This window comes from Vipera berus (assembly GCF_964194415.1).
Source record: "Vipera berus genome assembly, chromosome: 1".
Taxonomy (NCBI): Eukaryota; Metazoa; Chordata; class Lepidosauria; order Squamata; family Viperidae; genus Vipera; species Vipera berus.
In genome coordinates this window covers 250,504,674-250,520,085 of record NC_138202.1, presented here as the reverse complement: position 1 = coordinate 250,520,085, position 15,412 = coordinate 250,504,674, and the positions used below count along the sequence as shown (strand labels likewise).

At 38.3% G+C, this 15,412-nt stretch overlaps 1 protein-coding gene across 1 annotated transcript in view; it reads right to left on the bottom strand.

The window, feature by feature from the left end:
* Positions 1 to 15,412, bottom strand: part of GRIK2 (glutamate ionotropic receptor kainate type subunit 2) — a gene marked incomplete at both ends in the record, with an annotated part of 565,573 nt that overhangs the window by 15,268 nt on the left and 534,893 nt on the right. The window contains one exon of the mRNA XM_081312641.1: positions 781 to 1,031. Coding sequence (XP_081168767.1) covers positions 781 to 1,031 — 251 coding nt within the window. The remainder of the gene's footprint in view (positions 1 to 780; positions 1,032 to 15,412) is intronic.

Below are 15,412 nucleotides of genomic sequence, written 5' to 3'. Positions count from 1 at the left end.
TGCCAAATTAGGCATTGAAGGAGGTCACAAGCTCCTCAGTTGTGCAAAACATATTTTTCCCTGTTTTTAAATGTATATTCATAGCAATCCATATAAATAAAAGACAAGTTTGCTCATTTTACGTATTACATATATACAGATAAGTACTGAAACAAAACTTCTATGGATGCTTTTGTCTCTTTGGAAAAGTAATCAGCCATCCAGCTGTTGATCCAGTATCAAATAAGTTCAAAATTTTATATTTTAAAACTGGAATCTGTCCAAGTTATAGATGATAAAATCACAATCAATAGTAAATCCTTAATATATTGACTTAATGCTTTTCCAGATGCTATCGTCATATGTTGAAGAGTAAACACCTTCCAGTAAGGACATAGAGAAAGCTGTTTTTTAGACTTCTGAGTTTGGACTGATAGAAAGATGTTTCAGTTAATACCCAGCTCTATCTGTAGAAGGTTAATTTTGTTTCCAATTAACAGATTTCACTTTCTTCTTCATCCATAAAATTAACTGCAGTGAACTTCCAGGAGTAAAAAGGTGTCTTTTTTCAAGCTTGAATAAGAGGAGAAATAGTCACTTGTCCTGAAAGCTGGCTACAATTAAAAATATTGACGACACATTAAAAGTTGTAAAGATGAAAACTGCAGTGCTCATTCCCTAAGAACTTTAATGATGTGAGCAAAACTATGAAAGACATCAGAATGGCTTTTTGGTTGGTTGCCCAAGAGATTCTGACTAGACCATAATTGCAGAATTAAATGTGAAAAGGGCAATATTTACCTTCTCCAACTGAGCATTTTTTTTGGATTTGTACAAAAACTCCCCCACTGCCACAAAGACGGAAAGTACCAATCCTGCTGCCAAAACAATGAAGATGCCACCAATGTTTTGTACTCCAAGAGCACTGGCATCTTTGCTTTCCTCTTCTGGACAACCGTTTCCTCGCCACCATTTCTCCTTCATCATGTGCAGCTTGCCTTCCTCTTGCAAGTGAAGAATGGCTATAGTTATTTTGTCTCTGTAGGGAGACCCTGCAGGATAGAAGAGGGAAAGCATAAATTACTAAAGAAGGTTCTTACAAATATGGTCACTGGCAGAACATCACTAAAGTGTGTCTGTTGGCACGGGAAGTCTCATCTGATAGGAAACTGACTGTTTTGGAAGAAAGCAGGATTTTTATGCTAAAGCTCATTGCAGTTTCATTTCTCATTCTCCAGCTTTTCAAGAGAGAATGCAGGCCATACCATCGGCACATGTGATCTTTAATATAAGAAATGCCCTTAGGATGTGGTTTTCCCTTTTCTATGTTTTCTATTTTCATATGTAGGAAATGACTAGGCTGGTAATGTAATGTTCTTCCTCAGTAGAAACAGAAAACTATTTCTCCCTGAAATTGAAGGAAACAGGCTATTTTGGAGAATGCAACTCAGGTCTGTCTTTGACCTCATTGCCACTGCTTCCTGGCTACCACCAGCATCCACAGATAAAGAAGACTCTTCATTTTTAGAATCATATTATAGAAACATTCTTGATGTACTTGGTTAACAGTGGAAGAAGAGCCTATTGATCCAATATGGCTGGCTGGGGAATTCTGGGAATTGAAATCTCAGAGTGCTTAAAGTTGCCAAAGTTGAGAAACAGTGCTGTAAAGGTTTACTATGCTGGGATGAGTAAAGCAAATCACTTCTGCTTGTAGCTTTTAGTCCCTACTTGTTGTGATTCAGGGTCAGCCTGTGGGTTCGGCAGTTGGGTCGGACGACTCAGAGGAGGAGGAGGAGGGGGGTGTTGAAGACCTTGCTGAGGGGGTTGAAGATCTTGCTGATGAGAGCCCTCAGCCAGGCCCCTCCCACTTGGTCACCACGGAGACCCAGCTGTGTGAGCCTGACAGCGTGGATGAAGATGACCCACAGCTGGCCCTGTTCAAGGACGCCCGACGCAGGAGGCAGTCAATTAGGAGTAAACAGAGGAAGGCAATGGGGCTTCTCGGAAGGAGGCAGAGAGAAGCCACGCCCTGAACTCTATATAAGGGGAATGTGTGGGGAGGGCTGGTTTGCTGAAGGCAACCGCTTGGATAGTTCGTGTTTCTTAAAGCTCCTGTTTCTTGGTTCGTGTCTTGTTTGTTTTTGTAGCTATAAATTTGGCAGGCGTAATTCCAGCCTCTTGCCGTTTGTAAAGGGGTTGTCCCTGCCTTTTCTGCAGGGCCGGTAGCAGGCTAGTACAGAACACTACTGAACATAGGGATTTACCTTTGAGTAAATATGTCTAGTGTTACACAGGACATTATTTTGTACTGGTATCAAACATGTTTGTTGCTGCATAACATAGTATTGCACATGTTTCTATGTTAATAGAATGCAATCTAGAATACACCCACTCACCCACCCCACACACACTACCAAAGTAGCAGTAATACCATATAGTATGTGTAGGTCAATGGTTGACCACTCCTGATTTACTGCCACAAAGAAACATCATCTTCATGACATCCAGATCTTACTCAGCTATATTTCCTGAACTGCAGGGAAAATAAAAGGGAGCTGATTATTAATGGAGATCTCTTTTCCTAAAAGATGCTCTTGATCCTACTCTAATGTTGTTTTTCTTTCAGTACCTGTCATGTTTCATGCAAAATATTGAAATATCTTGTAGATAGAACCTGATAGACTTCAGCTTTTTCAGCACCTTTCTAAATCATCCAGAGGAAGGAGAGGAAGGAATATTGAACAAATTTGTGAGATTAACATCACAGAGGACAACATCACAATTCCAAGTAAAAACTTTAACACTGGATTAAAGATGAGAATCAATGGTGATAACTTTTAGGTCCTGCATTGAAGCAAGAAAAATCATGTGCATAGATATAGGATTGAAAAGATCTGCTTGACAGCACTGCACATGATTTAGAGATTCTAATAAACCACTAGCTGAATATAAGTAGGCAGAAGTTTAGAAATATTGGGCTGCATTAGAAAAAGCACTGCATCCAAGTCAGAATGTAACAGCATTCTAAATACAATACTTTAAAAGGGACATGGAGAAGGTGCTATTGCATCACAAAGAAGTAACCATGATGATGAAGGAAGCCAAATCCTATGAAGAATGTTTAAAGGAACTAACTTCCCAAAGAACAGAGTCTTCATTTATTATTTATTAAATTTATATGCCACCCATCTCACCAAGAGGGGACTATAGGCAGCTTATAACCAAGTAAATGCAATAAGATAACATTAAAATATTAAAATAATGAATATTAACATTAAACCGATTTGCAGTTAACAAAGATGGCAAGGAACAAAGCAAGGTGCACATAGGGTATATAGATATAGAAGATATATAGATATATATATATATATATCTTTATAGATGATAAAGGTCTACAAGTAAAAGGCTGTCATGCACAAGAGATAGGGGACATGTTCTCTGTTGAAATCAAGAGTCATTTAAGGGCCAATCAGTTGAAATTAATAGAAAAGAGATTCAACTTGAATATTAGGATGAACCTTCTGACAGAAGGAGATGTTAATTGTTGGAGCAGTCTATCTAGAGCAGTAATGTACTTTGCCACACTAAAGGTCTTCATACTGGAGCTAGATTTGTTGAAAATGATTTAGATTCTTGCACTGGATAAGTTATAGAATGTAAGGACCTATAAGAGCCTTAGAATTCAGATTCTACCAAGAAATGTATAATTACATAAGCCTGCCACTGGATAACAGTTCACATTTGTCAAGATCAGACTTGCATTTCAGATTGTTCCACTTAATCCTGAAATGTTAAATGAGACAGGACTGCTCTTTCCCAAATAACATTAAAAAGGCTCCACAAAATACTGTACCCATCATTTTGGCACTCTAGGGTCCACAAACAAGTTCTTACCATATGTCAGAGGACAGTTTGCCTCATTCCTTAACTTTGTTTCTAAACGGATTCACTGCCATTAACAATGACCTGATGCATACTTTTTTGATACATGTTGGTATATTATAGTTCTTTTTAGAAGGCTTGGAGGCTACATAAAATAGTATGACAGAGGGAAAGATGAGCATATTTTTAATTAATCTTTTGTATATGTTTGTGTGTGTGTATACATACGTGTGTGTGTGTGTGTGTGTGTATGTGGATTTATTTATTAAATTGATCTGCCACCCATCTCACAACAAGGCAATTCTGGGCAGCTTACAACATTAAAATGAACCATGAATATATAAAATCACATTGAAATTACAAATTAATACAAGCTATAACTAAAGATGGAGAGGGAGGAGAATATAATGAAAGAATATAATATAATATAATTCTCCCATTGGGGCCCCAACCCGACTGGCAGAGCTAGGTTTTCAGGCTGTTATGGAAAATAAGGAAGGATGGGAGACAATGTCATCTTAGGGGGCAAGATATTCAAAAGGGCCAGGGCCATAGTAGAAAAGGTTCTTCTCCCGGACTCCACCAGCCAGAGTTCCTTGACAGATGGGTTCTGAAGCATGCATCTTCTGCCAGCACAGGTGGGATGGGCCTGCCCCATAGGAGAGAGATAGTTCTTCAAGCAACTTTGACTCATGCTATGCAGAGCTTTACAGGTAATATCAACATCTTGAATTGCACCTAGAAGCAAACCAGAAGCCAGTGGAACTCTTGGATCAGAAGTGTAACATGGGCCACTCTAGGGGGCCCCAAAGACAGCCCATGTTGTTGCACTGTGCGCCAGTTGCAGCTTCCAAATGCTCTTCAAGGGTAGCGCCATGTAGAGCACATTGCAGTAGTCCAAGCTTCTATACATATACAGTATTTATTTGGAGAGTGACTGTATTTTTTTTTATTTGCTATATTTATAGACTGCTACACTGCCATTTTAAACATACATTTAAAATGTGTGGTTAAATATACGTTTAAAATCAACCCAAGCACAACAAATACAATTAAAACAGAATGACAAATGCATAATGTAATAAAAAAAATCTTTGACTTGTCTTCTCCAGTAGCAAAAATGAATGAACGAATGAATGAACCTTTATTGTCAAAGTACAACCATGTATACAGTGAGATTGGCTGAGCCTCCCTTTGTGCCCCCACCCCCAACTCACAGTGACAACAAACCCTCCATCTTATTACACCATGTGAGCCAATTGCACAACACACCGGCCTCGCAAGTCAATCATACATAAAGTTTATAAAATTATTTCCCGTTCAAGAGCCTAACAACCCATGGATAAAAGCTGTTCTTCAGCCTGTTGGTATGGCTGGCTATATTCCTATATCTCCTACCTAATAGTAGGGGAGTAAAGAGATACCGACCAGGGTGTGAGTCATCCCTGAGAATTTTCCTCACTCTTCCAAGGCAGCTAGCCCTGGTGATGTCATCCAGTGGTGTCAGGGGACAGCCGACAATGTCTTGTGCTGTGCTCACCACCCTCTGTAATACTTTCCTATCTGCGGCTGTCAGACCAGCATACCAAATCACAATACAGTATGAGAGGACGCTCTCTATAGTAAACCGGTAAAAGAGGGTCATTAGCCATTGTTCTACCTGTTCTTCCGCAAGACCCTGAGGAAGTGGAATCTCTGTTGGGCCTTTCTGGCCACCTGGGTTGTGTTAACTTTCCAGGTAAGATTTTCACAGAGGTAGACTCCCAGAAATTTAAAGGAGGAAACTCTCTCCACACAGCCCCCCTGATGTAAAGTGGGGCAGGTTCCTCCTTTTTCCTCCAGAAGTCTAGCACCATCTCTTTTGTCTTGCCGATGTTCAGGTGCAAGTTGTTGAAACACCATATGGATAGTTTTTGTACCTCCCCCCTGTGTGCTGTCTCATCTCCAAGCTGAACAATTGAAAATTCTTGATGAATGAATGAAATATACGTGTCCCAGAATAATATTGCAAGATCCAATTTGGGTTGGTCATCAGGATCAGAGATTTAGTCTTCCAAGCTTTTGGACTTGTGCTGGAGCCCATTCTCTGGGAACTTCTCTCTACTGGAATGTGTGCAGAGAGAAGTTCCCTGAGGATGGGCTCCAACATGAGTCTGGAAGCTTGGAAGACTAAACCTCTGGTCCCAGTGACCAACTCAAATTGGATCCTAAAAAATCTATGAAGCAGCTCAGTCTTAATCAATTTTCCCAACATAAGTAGAGCAAGCCCCATCCAGGGTCTGCCTGTTTCAGAGGGATAAAATCATAACTGAAACTGAACATGTCTCCCTGAAGTTCACGTATGGAAGAACCCTTAAAATCCTTCCTTCAGACATGTGCAGCCGATGTAGATTCTATGACTTTAGCAGAAGGTCTTGGAGACCTGGCTTTATAGCTCTAAATCAGAACTTTCTCATCCCTGCTACACTGATATTATTGCCATATAGTGGGCTTTCACTCAGACAGATGGCTGTATTTTATACTGACCACAGCTCCTGAAGAGCCTACAGAGGTAGCCCAATACAGAGCCCATTGTAGTAATCAGGTCAAAGGTGTGAGTGAGTTCCTAATGACAGGGCACATTTACAATTTTACATGTATGATGGAGTATAAGCCAACAATGCAACTTTTGACTGCTGTCTGCTTCTCTTGTCCACCTTTATGATCACTACAGATTTAACTGGAAAATGCTTTAAAATGGTAACTGCTACAGATACAGTAACCTCAGTTGACCAAGCATGAAAAATAATAAATGATTATGATGATAACTGGAAACACTTATCTCTTTTGGTCATGTAGAGAGAAAAAAGTAAGAAAGCTGTATAAGACCAAACTTTCTACTGCTTTGTCCAAGACTGTGTTTAACACAGTGAGTCTAAATCTATATAGAATGATATCTTAATTTTAATCTTCCACTATTATGTGTGTTCATCTTTGAACACTTTTTAAGCAACACAGTTAAGCAATGCTCTGTTTTTCCAAGATCCCTCATGTTACATGTAAACACTATTTATCAGAGCTTTATGTATAATACTCCTGAGCATCGGATCTGAGATTTGACTGTAGCAACCATTCCATTTGTCTTCATGCTAATATTAGGAGGTGGAAAATTGATGCAGAGATGTTTATGTTTTTGCAGCTCAAATGTGTTTGCAATATTTTTTTAAGTTGCAGAACACTGTGATAAATTGAAAGATAAAAAGGACAAGTATAAAAAGTGGAAAGAGGGGCAAATAACTAAGGCAGAATATCAACAAATAGCCCATGCCTGCAAAGATGAAGTGAGGAAAGCTAAAGCTCAAAAAGACTTTGGCTTGTGACGAAAGTCAAAAATTAAAAAAAAGCTTCTTTCAACATGTAAAAAACAAGAAAAAAGTTAAGGAAATGATTGGGCCATTAGTGGAGGAAAGTGGCAAGAAAGTCACAAGCAACAGGGAGAAAGCAGAACTATTTAATTCATTTTTTGGAACTGGCAGATGTGATCTCAGAACCACTGAACTATATTTTTCAAAGATCCTGGAGCACTGGGGAAATACCAGAGGACTGGAAAAGAAAAGAGATGATGTAGTTCCCATGTTCAAAAAAAAAGGGGGGAAAATAGATCCAGGAAACTACAGACCTATCAGCCTGACCTTAATACCTGGGAAGATTCTGGAAAAGATAATCAAACAACGAATCAACGAACACCTAGAGGAAAACAAAATCATTTCTAAAAGCCAACATGGGTTTGTTAAAAACAGATCATGCCAGACAAACCTTAATTGCATTCTTTGACCAAGTGACAAAATTAGTGGACCAGAGGAATGCTGTGGATGTAATTTACTTGGACTTCAGTAAGGCATTTGATAAAGTAGATCACTACCTACTACTTGATAAGATAGAAAAATGTGGGTTAGATAGCATCACCGCCAGATGGATTCGTAGCTGGCTGACAGGTGGTACTCAGCATGTGGTCCTCAATGGAACTGCATCTACATGGAAGGAAGTGTGTAGTGGGGTGCCCCAGGGCTCTGTTCTGGGCCCAGTGCTCTTCAACATCTTCATCAACGATTTGGATGAGAGGATAGACGGGGAACTCATCAAATTTGCAGATGACACTAAGCTGGCAGGAATAGCCAACACTCCAGAAGATAGGCTTAAGATACAGGAAGATCTGGACAGACTTGAACACTGGGCATTATCTAACAAAATGAAATTCAATGATGACAAAAGTAAGGTTCTACATTTAGGCAAGAAAAACCAAATGTACAGGTATAGTATAGGTGGTACCTTGCTTAATAGTAGTAACTGTGAGAGGGATCTCAGAGTCCTAGTGGACAATCACTTAAATATGAGCCAGCAGTGTGCTGCAGCTACCAAAAAAGCCTACACCGTGCTAGGCTACATTAACAGAGGGATATAATGAAGATCACATGGAGTATTAATACCACCTTACAATGCCTTGGTAAGGCCACACTTGGAATACTGCATCTAGTTTTGGTCACCATGATGTAAAAAAGATGTTGTGACTCTAGAAAGAATACAGAGAAGAGCAACAAGGATGATTAGGGGACTGGAGGCTAAAACATATAAGGAACAGTTGCTGGAATTGAGCATGTCTAGTTTAATGAAGAGAAGGGCGAGGGGCGACATGATAGCAGTGTTCCAATATCTCAGGGGCTGCCACAAAGAAGAGGGAATCAAGCTATTCTCCAAAGCACCTGAAGACAGGACAAGAAGCAACTGAGGGAAACTAATCAAGGAGAGAAGCAACCTAGAACTAAGGAGAAACTTCCTGACAGTTAGAACAATTAACCAGTGGAACAACCTGCCTCCAGAAGCATCCTCCAACACTGGAAGTTTTTAGGAAGAGACTGGACAGCCATTTGTCTGAAATAATATAGGGTTTCCTGCCTGAGCAAGGGGTTGGACTAGATGACCTCCAAGGTCCCTTCCAACTTTATTATTATGACTTTCAAGAAGAGGACCAATGCATAATTAAAACACGACATTTTTTTTTCAGAGAAACATATGTGAAAAACTATTTTTCGCTTTAGAACATATTAATTTCTGAATTAATATGTAACATTGGGGTGAAAAGATTGGAGATTGTGTAGATTTAATGAAATGCATGTGTTGGAAAAAAAGGCTTGGTCACTTGTCTCCTCTCTCAGATTATATCCTATTATATTTGATCTAATCAGAAAAAAGTATAGCCTTTCTTTTATCAAATAATAATTTAAAGTGGCAATTTAAAAGAGGAAATTCAACACTTTTCTTTAGATCACAAATAAAATTAGAAATCTTCCCTTCTCCATTCCACAAGTACGTTCAATTTAAAAAAAAAATATTAAAACATTATTTATTATTCCGTTGATCTATTAAAATGAGAAGATACCTTAAGCAAATAGTTAAAGAACTTTGAGAGAAAGCAAACAGATCTACAATGTAAAAACAAAAGGAAAATGTGTAAAAAATTATTAGGATAGCTTTGAAAATTTATCTGATTTATCTGATATCCAGTGTACTTAAAATCCTAGAAAATTGTAGGAATTGTACAAAAGTAATTATAACTTGTCATTTTTTAATTCATTCTGAACTACTTTATCTATGTTACTATGCATTCTTCAGGGTCAAAATTGGCTGCTATGCACTTTAGAAAAGAAATGGCAGGGACACAATCACCAAAATTTGGCAGTGACACATCCATGTAGCATGGATGAACTTTATCATACCCGTAGAAAATTAAAAGTACAGAGAAACTCATCCCCCTCAACACAGACAACAAATTATGAAAAAACTATAGGAAATCTCAAAAAATATCTATATATTTGACATTATTTTTCTATGACAACCCCTCACTCCAGTTCAATGTATCTCTTATCTGTCAAGTTTGTATATCCCAGTTGAAGGAAGAGGTTCAATACTGCCTGTGAGAAAAGTAGGGAAGTGTGGTAAGAGTCAAGAACATAGATCAAGAGTGGCACCACTTTTCTCCAAGTGGGAGGTATCATTAAAATTGCAAGAATTCCAACAATCCATAATAATATTAAAGACAACCTAAGAAGATCATTGCACCAAAACTACTTAATGAGGGATAAGAATACTCAGTGACCTCAGAGTGCCAAGAGGCTGCTGTGAAAGAAAGAGATGGGGAAAAGAATGGAATGGAGTATCCTGCATAGATGGCTGGCTGGTATCTTGAAGAAACAGATTTGGAAGGAAGGACTCACTGGAGAAGAGCCTAATGCTAGGAAAGATTGAGGGCAAGAGAAGAAGGTGACGACAGAGAATGAGGTGGCTGGATGGAGTCACTGAAGCTGTAGGCGTGAGCTTAAATGGACTCCAGAAGATGGTAGAGGACAGGAAGGCCTGGAGGAATGTTGTCCATGGGGTCGTGATGGGTTGGACACGACTTCGCAACTAACAACAAAAGCCTTGTAATTCAAGGTGCTAATCAAAGGCTCATGAAAATAGTGTTTTGTAGACTTTGAAGCATTGTTTCTAATTTCATAGAATTGTTGCAAATGCATTTCCAGTTTTCTAGTTTAGTGTACAATCTTGCCCTAATTCTATTCGTACCCACTTCCCAATTAGAAGGACAGAGAATAGTGGATGGGATCCAGCCTATTCATTTATGCCTTCATATGATGCATTTAAAGGGACGCAGTGGCTCAGTGGGTTAGGATGCTGAGCTTGTCGATCAGAAGGTCGGCAGTTTGGCAGGTCGAATCCCGAGTGCCGTATAACAGAGTGAGCACCTGTTACTCGTCCCAGCTTCTGCCAACCTAGCAGTTTGAAAGCACGTAAAAATGCAAGTAGAAAAATAGGGACCACTACGGTGGGAAGGTAACAGTGTTCCGTGTGCCTTTGGCATCTAGTCATGCAGGCCACATGAACACGGAGACATCCTGGACAAGCGCTGGCTCTTCGGCTTTGAAACGGAGATGAGCACCGACCCTTAGAGTCGGAAATGACTAGCACGCATGTGCAGGGGAACCTTTACCTTTACTTATGATGCATTTAATGGCTGATTGGCTTGCAGCTTATGTGGCAGAGTAAAATGATAAAGATGTTCAGTTGCTTTCTTCTCCCCAAATGCAACAAAATTATGCACCCAGGTATTTTGGGTGTGCATGTTCACATTGTGACAATGTTCCCAGTTGCGTAAGCAATGGCATTACTGCAATTACATTTTCTTTCTATTGCTTTCAAATTAGTTTTAGAAACATTTGCAACAATCTCTCAGGAACTGAAATAGAAGCATTAGGAATGTAAGTACTGTGGATTTATTTTATTTTTTTTGCATTTTTCTATCATGTGTCATTTATAAAGGCTTTTACATACTCAACTGGCCTTTTCCTTTTCCTGATATTTATAGATGCAATAAGAAATATTATAACTGTGCTCTTGGGCTCCTTCATCACCCAAGATTCTCTTCTGACTTCCCAACTACATTAATTAAATCTAGGATAATTCACATTTTCAGAAATAAAAGCACAGGGGAATTTTATACTATTATAATTAAGATTTAATGAATATTTAATTCCTGGATTGTATTTATACATGAGATTAGAGTAATGGCTTTCAGTTTAAAATATATATCAGTGAAAATGAACAGTCTTGCTGATCCAGAAAATTTTATGTGTGTGTGTGTGTTTGTGTGTGTGTGTGTGTGTGTGTGTAATTTGCAATCTTCTCTGCCAGCTTTAATAATTCATCAAAAACATATTGGGGCAATGGACAGCTGCAGAAGGCTGAAATAAAAATATGGAATGGATCTGGCATACCCCAAAGGATTTAAAGACATATGTTAGCTGTAATGTATTGGGCTTTGTCTTGCTAAGGGATATCACATGGGGTTAATTGCTGGAAAGTTGCTGAAGCAGGGAAGCTGGCTAATGGCTCCCAGCTCCTCAGACAACCCATCTCCAGCACTGCCATTGGCTGCCTCTAGGGTGGCAATAGGTTGCTTTAAGCCTATTGGCTGCCGCCTAGAGTCCTGGGTATAAATTGCTGCATTCACAGCCCTGTTCCTCAGTTCAATTCCTGCAACCAAATAAACAATGATCTTTGCTGAACTCACTCACCTTGTCTCATCAATCAAGCAATGAACCCAGTATCTAACATTAGCTATATAAGAACCAATACTTTTCAAATCAGAACGATTGTATAAACCCAAAGCAAGTACATTCCAGTTTTAAAGCTGGAAAATGAATGAAGAGGATACATTGGCTTAATAGAATGGGAGGAAAAGGTGTGTTTGTGTGGGGGCTTGGCTGTATCATACTGAAGTTTTGAACACATATATGAGTTATTTCTTGTCTATAATACAATAGTTAATCTAGCAGCATCAAGACTGCTAACATTTCTTCTGTTAACTAGCTCCTAACACAGGCCAAGTTTCTAGAAAAATAGAAATGTATAGCTATGCCCAATTTGAAGTCTCACTTAGGGGAAGTTTTTCAATAGGGTAGATACCATTGCAGAGAAGACCCATTTCAGAAAGCAAGTAAAGCAGAATCTCTTCCAAGGACTGAAATTGTGTGGAAGGATGAAAAGGCAAACTCTATTGTGTTAGGTAAACACGATCCAAGTACTTTATGGATTTATATGTTAAAGCAATACATGGAGATCCAACTCTGTTGGTATGATATGTGTACATCATAAGACATACAAGTGAGAAAAGTTTTTCGGTAGCTTCTAATCAATTTCAATGGCAGACTCACATGGAGTACATTATCAAACTTGAGGTTGGATCAGTATGGCCAAGCTATCCTTATTACATAAAGAGCATATCTGATATACAAACTTGAATTGATAATTGGTGATCTTAGCCCAAATGATCACTTGGGATTCCTGTGATAATAAATGGAATTATAATACAATAATATAATATAATATAATATAATATAATATAATATAATATAATATAATATAATATAATATAATATAATATAATATAATATAATATAATATAATATAATATAATATAATATAATATAATATAATATAATATAATAATATAAATGGAATTAAAAAAATAATGATGAATCCAGGAGCATCATAACTGTAAACCTGTTCCTTTAGTGGGTATGCAACTCATCCAGAACAGGCAATTCCCTAATCATCAGATTTGGGGATCACCTACTCATTATGCTTTTGCTAGTTTTTTTTTGTCTGTGTGTGTGTGCCCTTTTCTTCTGCCATTTTCCATCTTTAGAGTAGGGTAGAGGAGAATAGAATTTGGATTCAGGAATGTGGATTTCTAGTCTTCCAGGGATTTATCGAAACCCATTTATCAAAATGTATTTTGGCATTTGAGGTGTTCCATAGATTTTGCATTATTTAAATAGGGAATATTACAACAATCTTCAAAAGCAAATCTGTATTATTATTTCTAACTTGCAGACAAAACAGTGTAGGGTACAGGGTAGTAGCAAACACAATAGGTCTACAGTTAGCATTTGTACTGGAGGCTTTCTATTTCACATCTCAGTCTTTCAGCCCCAGCACTGTATCATCTACTAATAATGAGCAGACCTTTCCATCAACTCCTTCAGCTGACTGTATCAAACATTTTTTCTTGAGAATTGAGCTTTGCTACTGCCTTTGCTACCATCATCTATTCTGTTGCATCCTCATGTCAAAATTGCTATATTACCATTTTATTTTGTTTTTCCCCCACAGATGCATGATTTAGATTAGCTATGCAATTAATAGGCAGGTGTATGTGTGTGTGGGGGGGTTAGATATATTAGAAAATTTTCTTATTACTTCTTTTAGAGCACCATGTCTAATTGCAGAAGAGTAAAGAATGGGGCAGAATAGGCAAAAAAAAGCCCCACCCTGCTCTGTATCACCCAGCCTAAGAGAAGCTATAAACTTAGGAGGAATGTGCTTGAAAATGCTCAACAAGGAAATAAAGTACATAATTTTTTGCTCTGGTAAAGAATGAAATGAATTTTTGAAAAGGCAATGCTAGCTCTGTACAATTCACTGCCATAAGAAAATAAAGTTCAAAAATCACTCCCAGGAGGTAATGCAGACTGAATAAGCTAAACAGTTTATTACTGCCCATTGCCTAGCAATTAAATATGGTGGATTCAAAGACTACTCAAAGCAAGGATTCTGCATACCAAGGTAGAACAGCAGCATTATAATGCACTCATTAATGGACTGGGTAAATATCAATAATTCATGAAGTCATATTCTGAGCAGAATACAGTATGAAGCTGCGGATCATAAATTATTGTCTGAAACCCCTTTTGGGTGGCAAAGCCTTTAATTTAAAGGAGCAGACTGTGAAATACCTCTTTTTAGATGCTCTGCCTGATGAATTAAGATGAAAAAGACAAGCCTTCAAAATGAGCTAATTCCAAAGAGCACTTTAATCATGCGCTATTCGGCTGACTGAAATAAAAGAAGAAAAATATTCCCCAACAGCAACAAGAAGAACCAAGGAAATTGGCTTACACTGACTTAGACCTGGTTATTTAGGTCCATAGTGTCAAAGCTGATTAGCAACAACTATCTACAATTGTAGACAGGGGCCTTTTCAAGCTTATGTGGAAAAGCTGCAATAATAACAGCAACACCAGTAACAATACATAATTTTCTAATATGCTCAAGATCCTATTAACAATAATTTAACTAAATTAAGCAAGCAGATCTAATCACAATTGCATATACATGCAAACCACCACCCACTTTGTCCAATCACTATATAACTTTGCAGAACACAGATAATTGCACTGGAAAAAGAATAAAAGAACATAATACATAACAGAAATCATTTTCAGACTGAGACTGACTTCACCATACAACATTTATACAATTTTGACCAAAATGTGAAGAAAATTGAACTCCTTTCTAAAAGCCATATGAAAGGTTCTTGATTTCAGACAAAAATTTTGAAATTAAATGATGGCCTTGAAACCACAGATTCAATGGTCAATACAATTATATTGAAAGCTATATTTTTATTCATGGTATTTTGTTTTTGATAGACATTATACAACTTCAGGGAGTATAAAACTTTTCTGACAATTGCACTTGGATGTAGCATATTTGATAGGGCCAATGGCTTATACACAAGAAAAAGAAAGATTTTCCCATTTCTATATTCTTAATCTTCTGAAGTCACTAGTTTTCAACCAAGCTTCTTATACCTTGGTTGAAATATAATGTAAATATTGAGGCTACAAGGAAAAATTCAGGCAGAATATTGGGTGAGATTCAAGGTGTTGGTGATGACCTATAAAGCCCTAAATGGCTTGGGTCCGGGTTATCTGAGGGAACACCTGCTGCCGGCATCAAGCTCCCTTTGTCCTGTGCGCTCCCACAGGGAGGGTCTTCTCAGGATACCGCCGGTTAAGGAATGCTGGCGGGTTATTCCCAGGAGAAGAGCATTCTCTGTGGGTGCGCCGGCCCTATGGAACCAACTCCCCATGGAACTTAGGACTGCCCTCGACCTTCGCTCATTCCGCAGGGACCTGAAAACTTGGCTCTTTGAGCTGTCTGGCCCAGG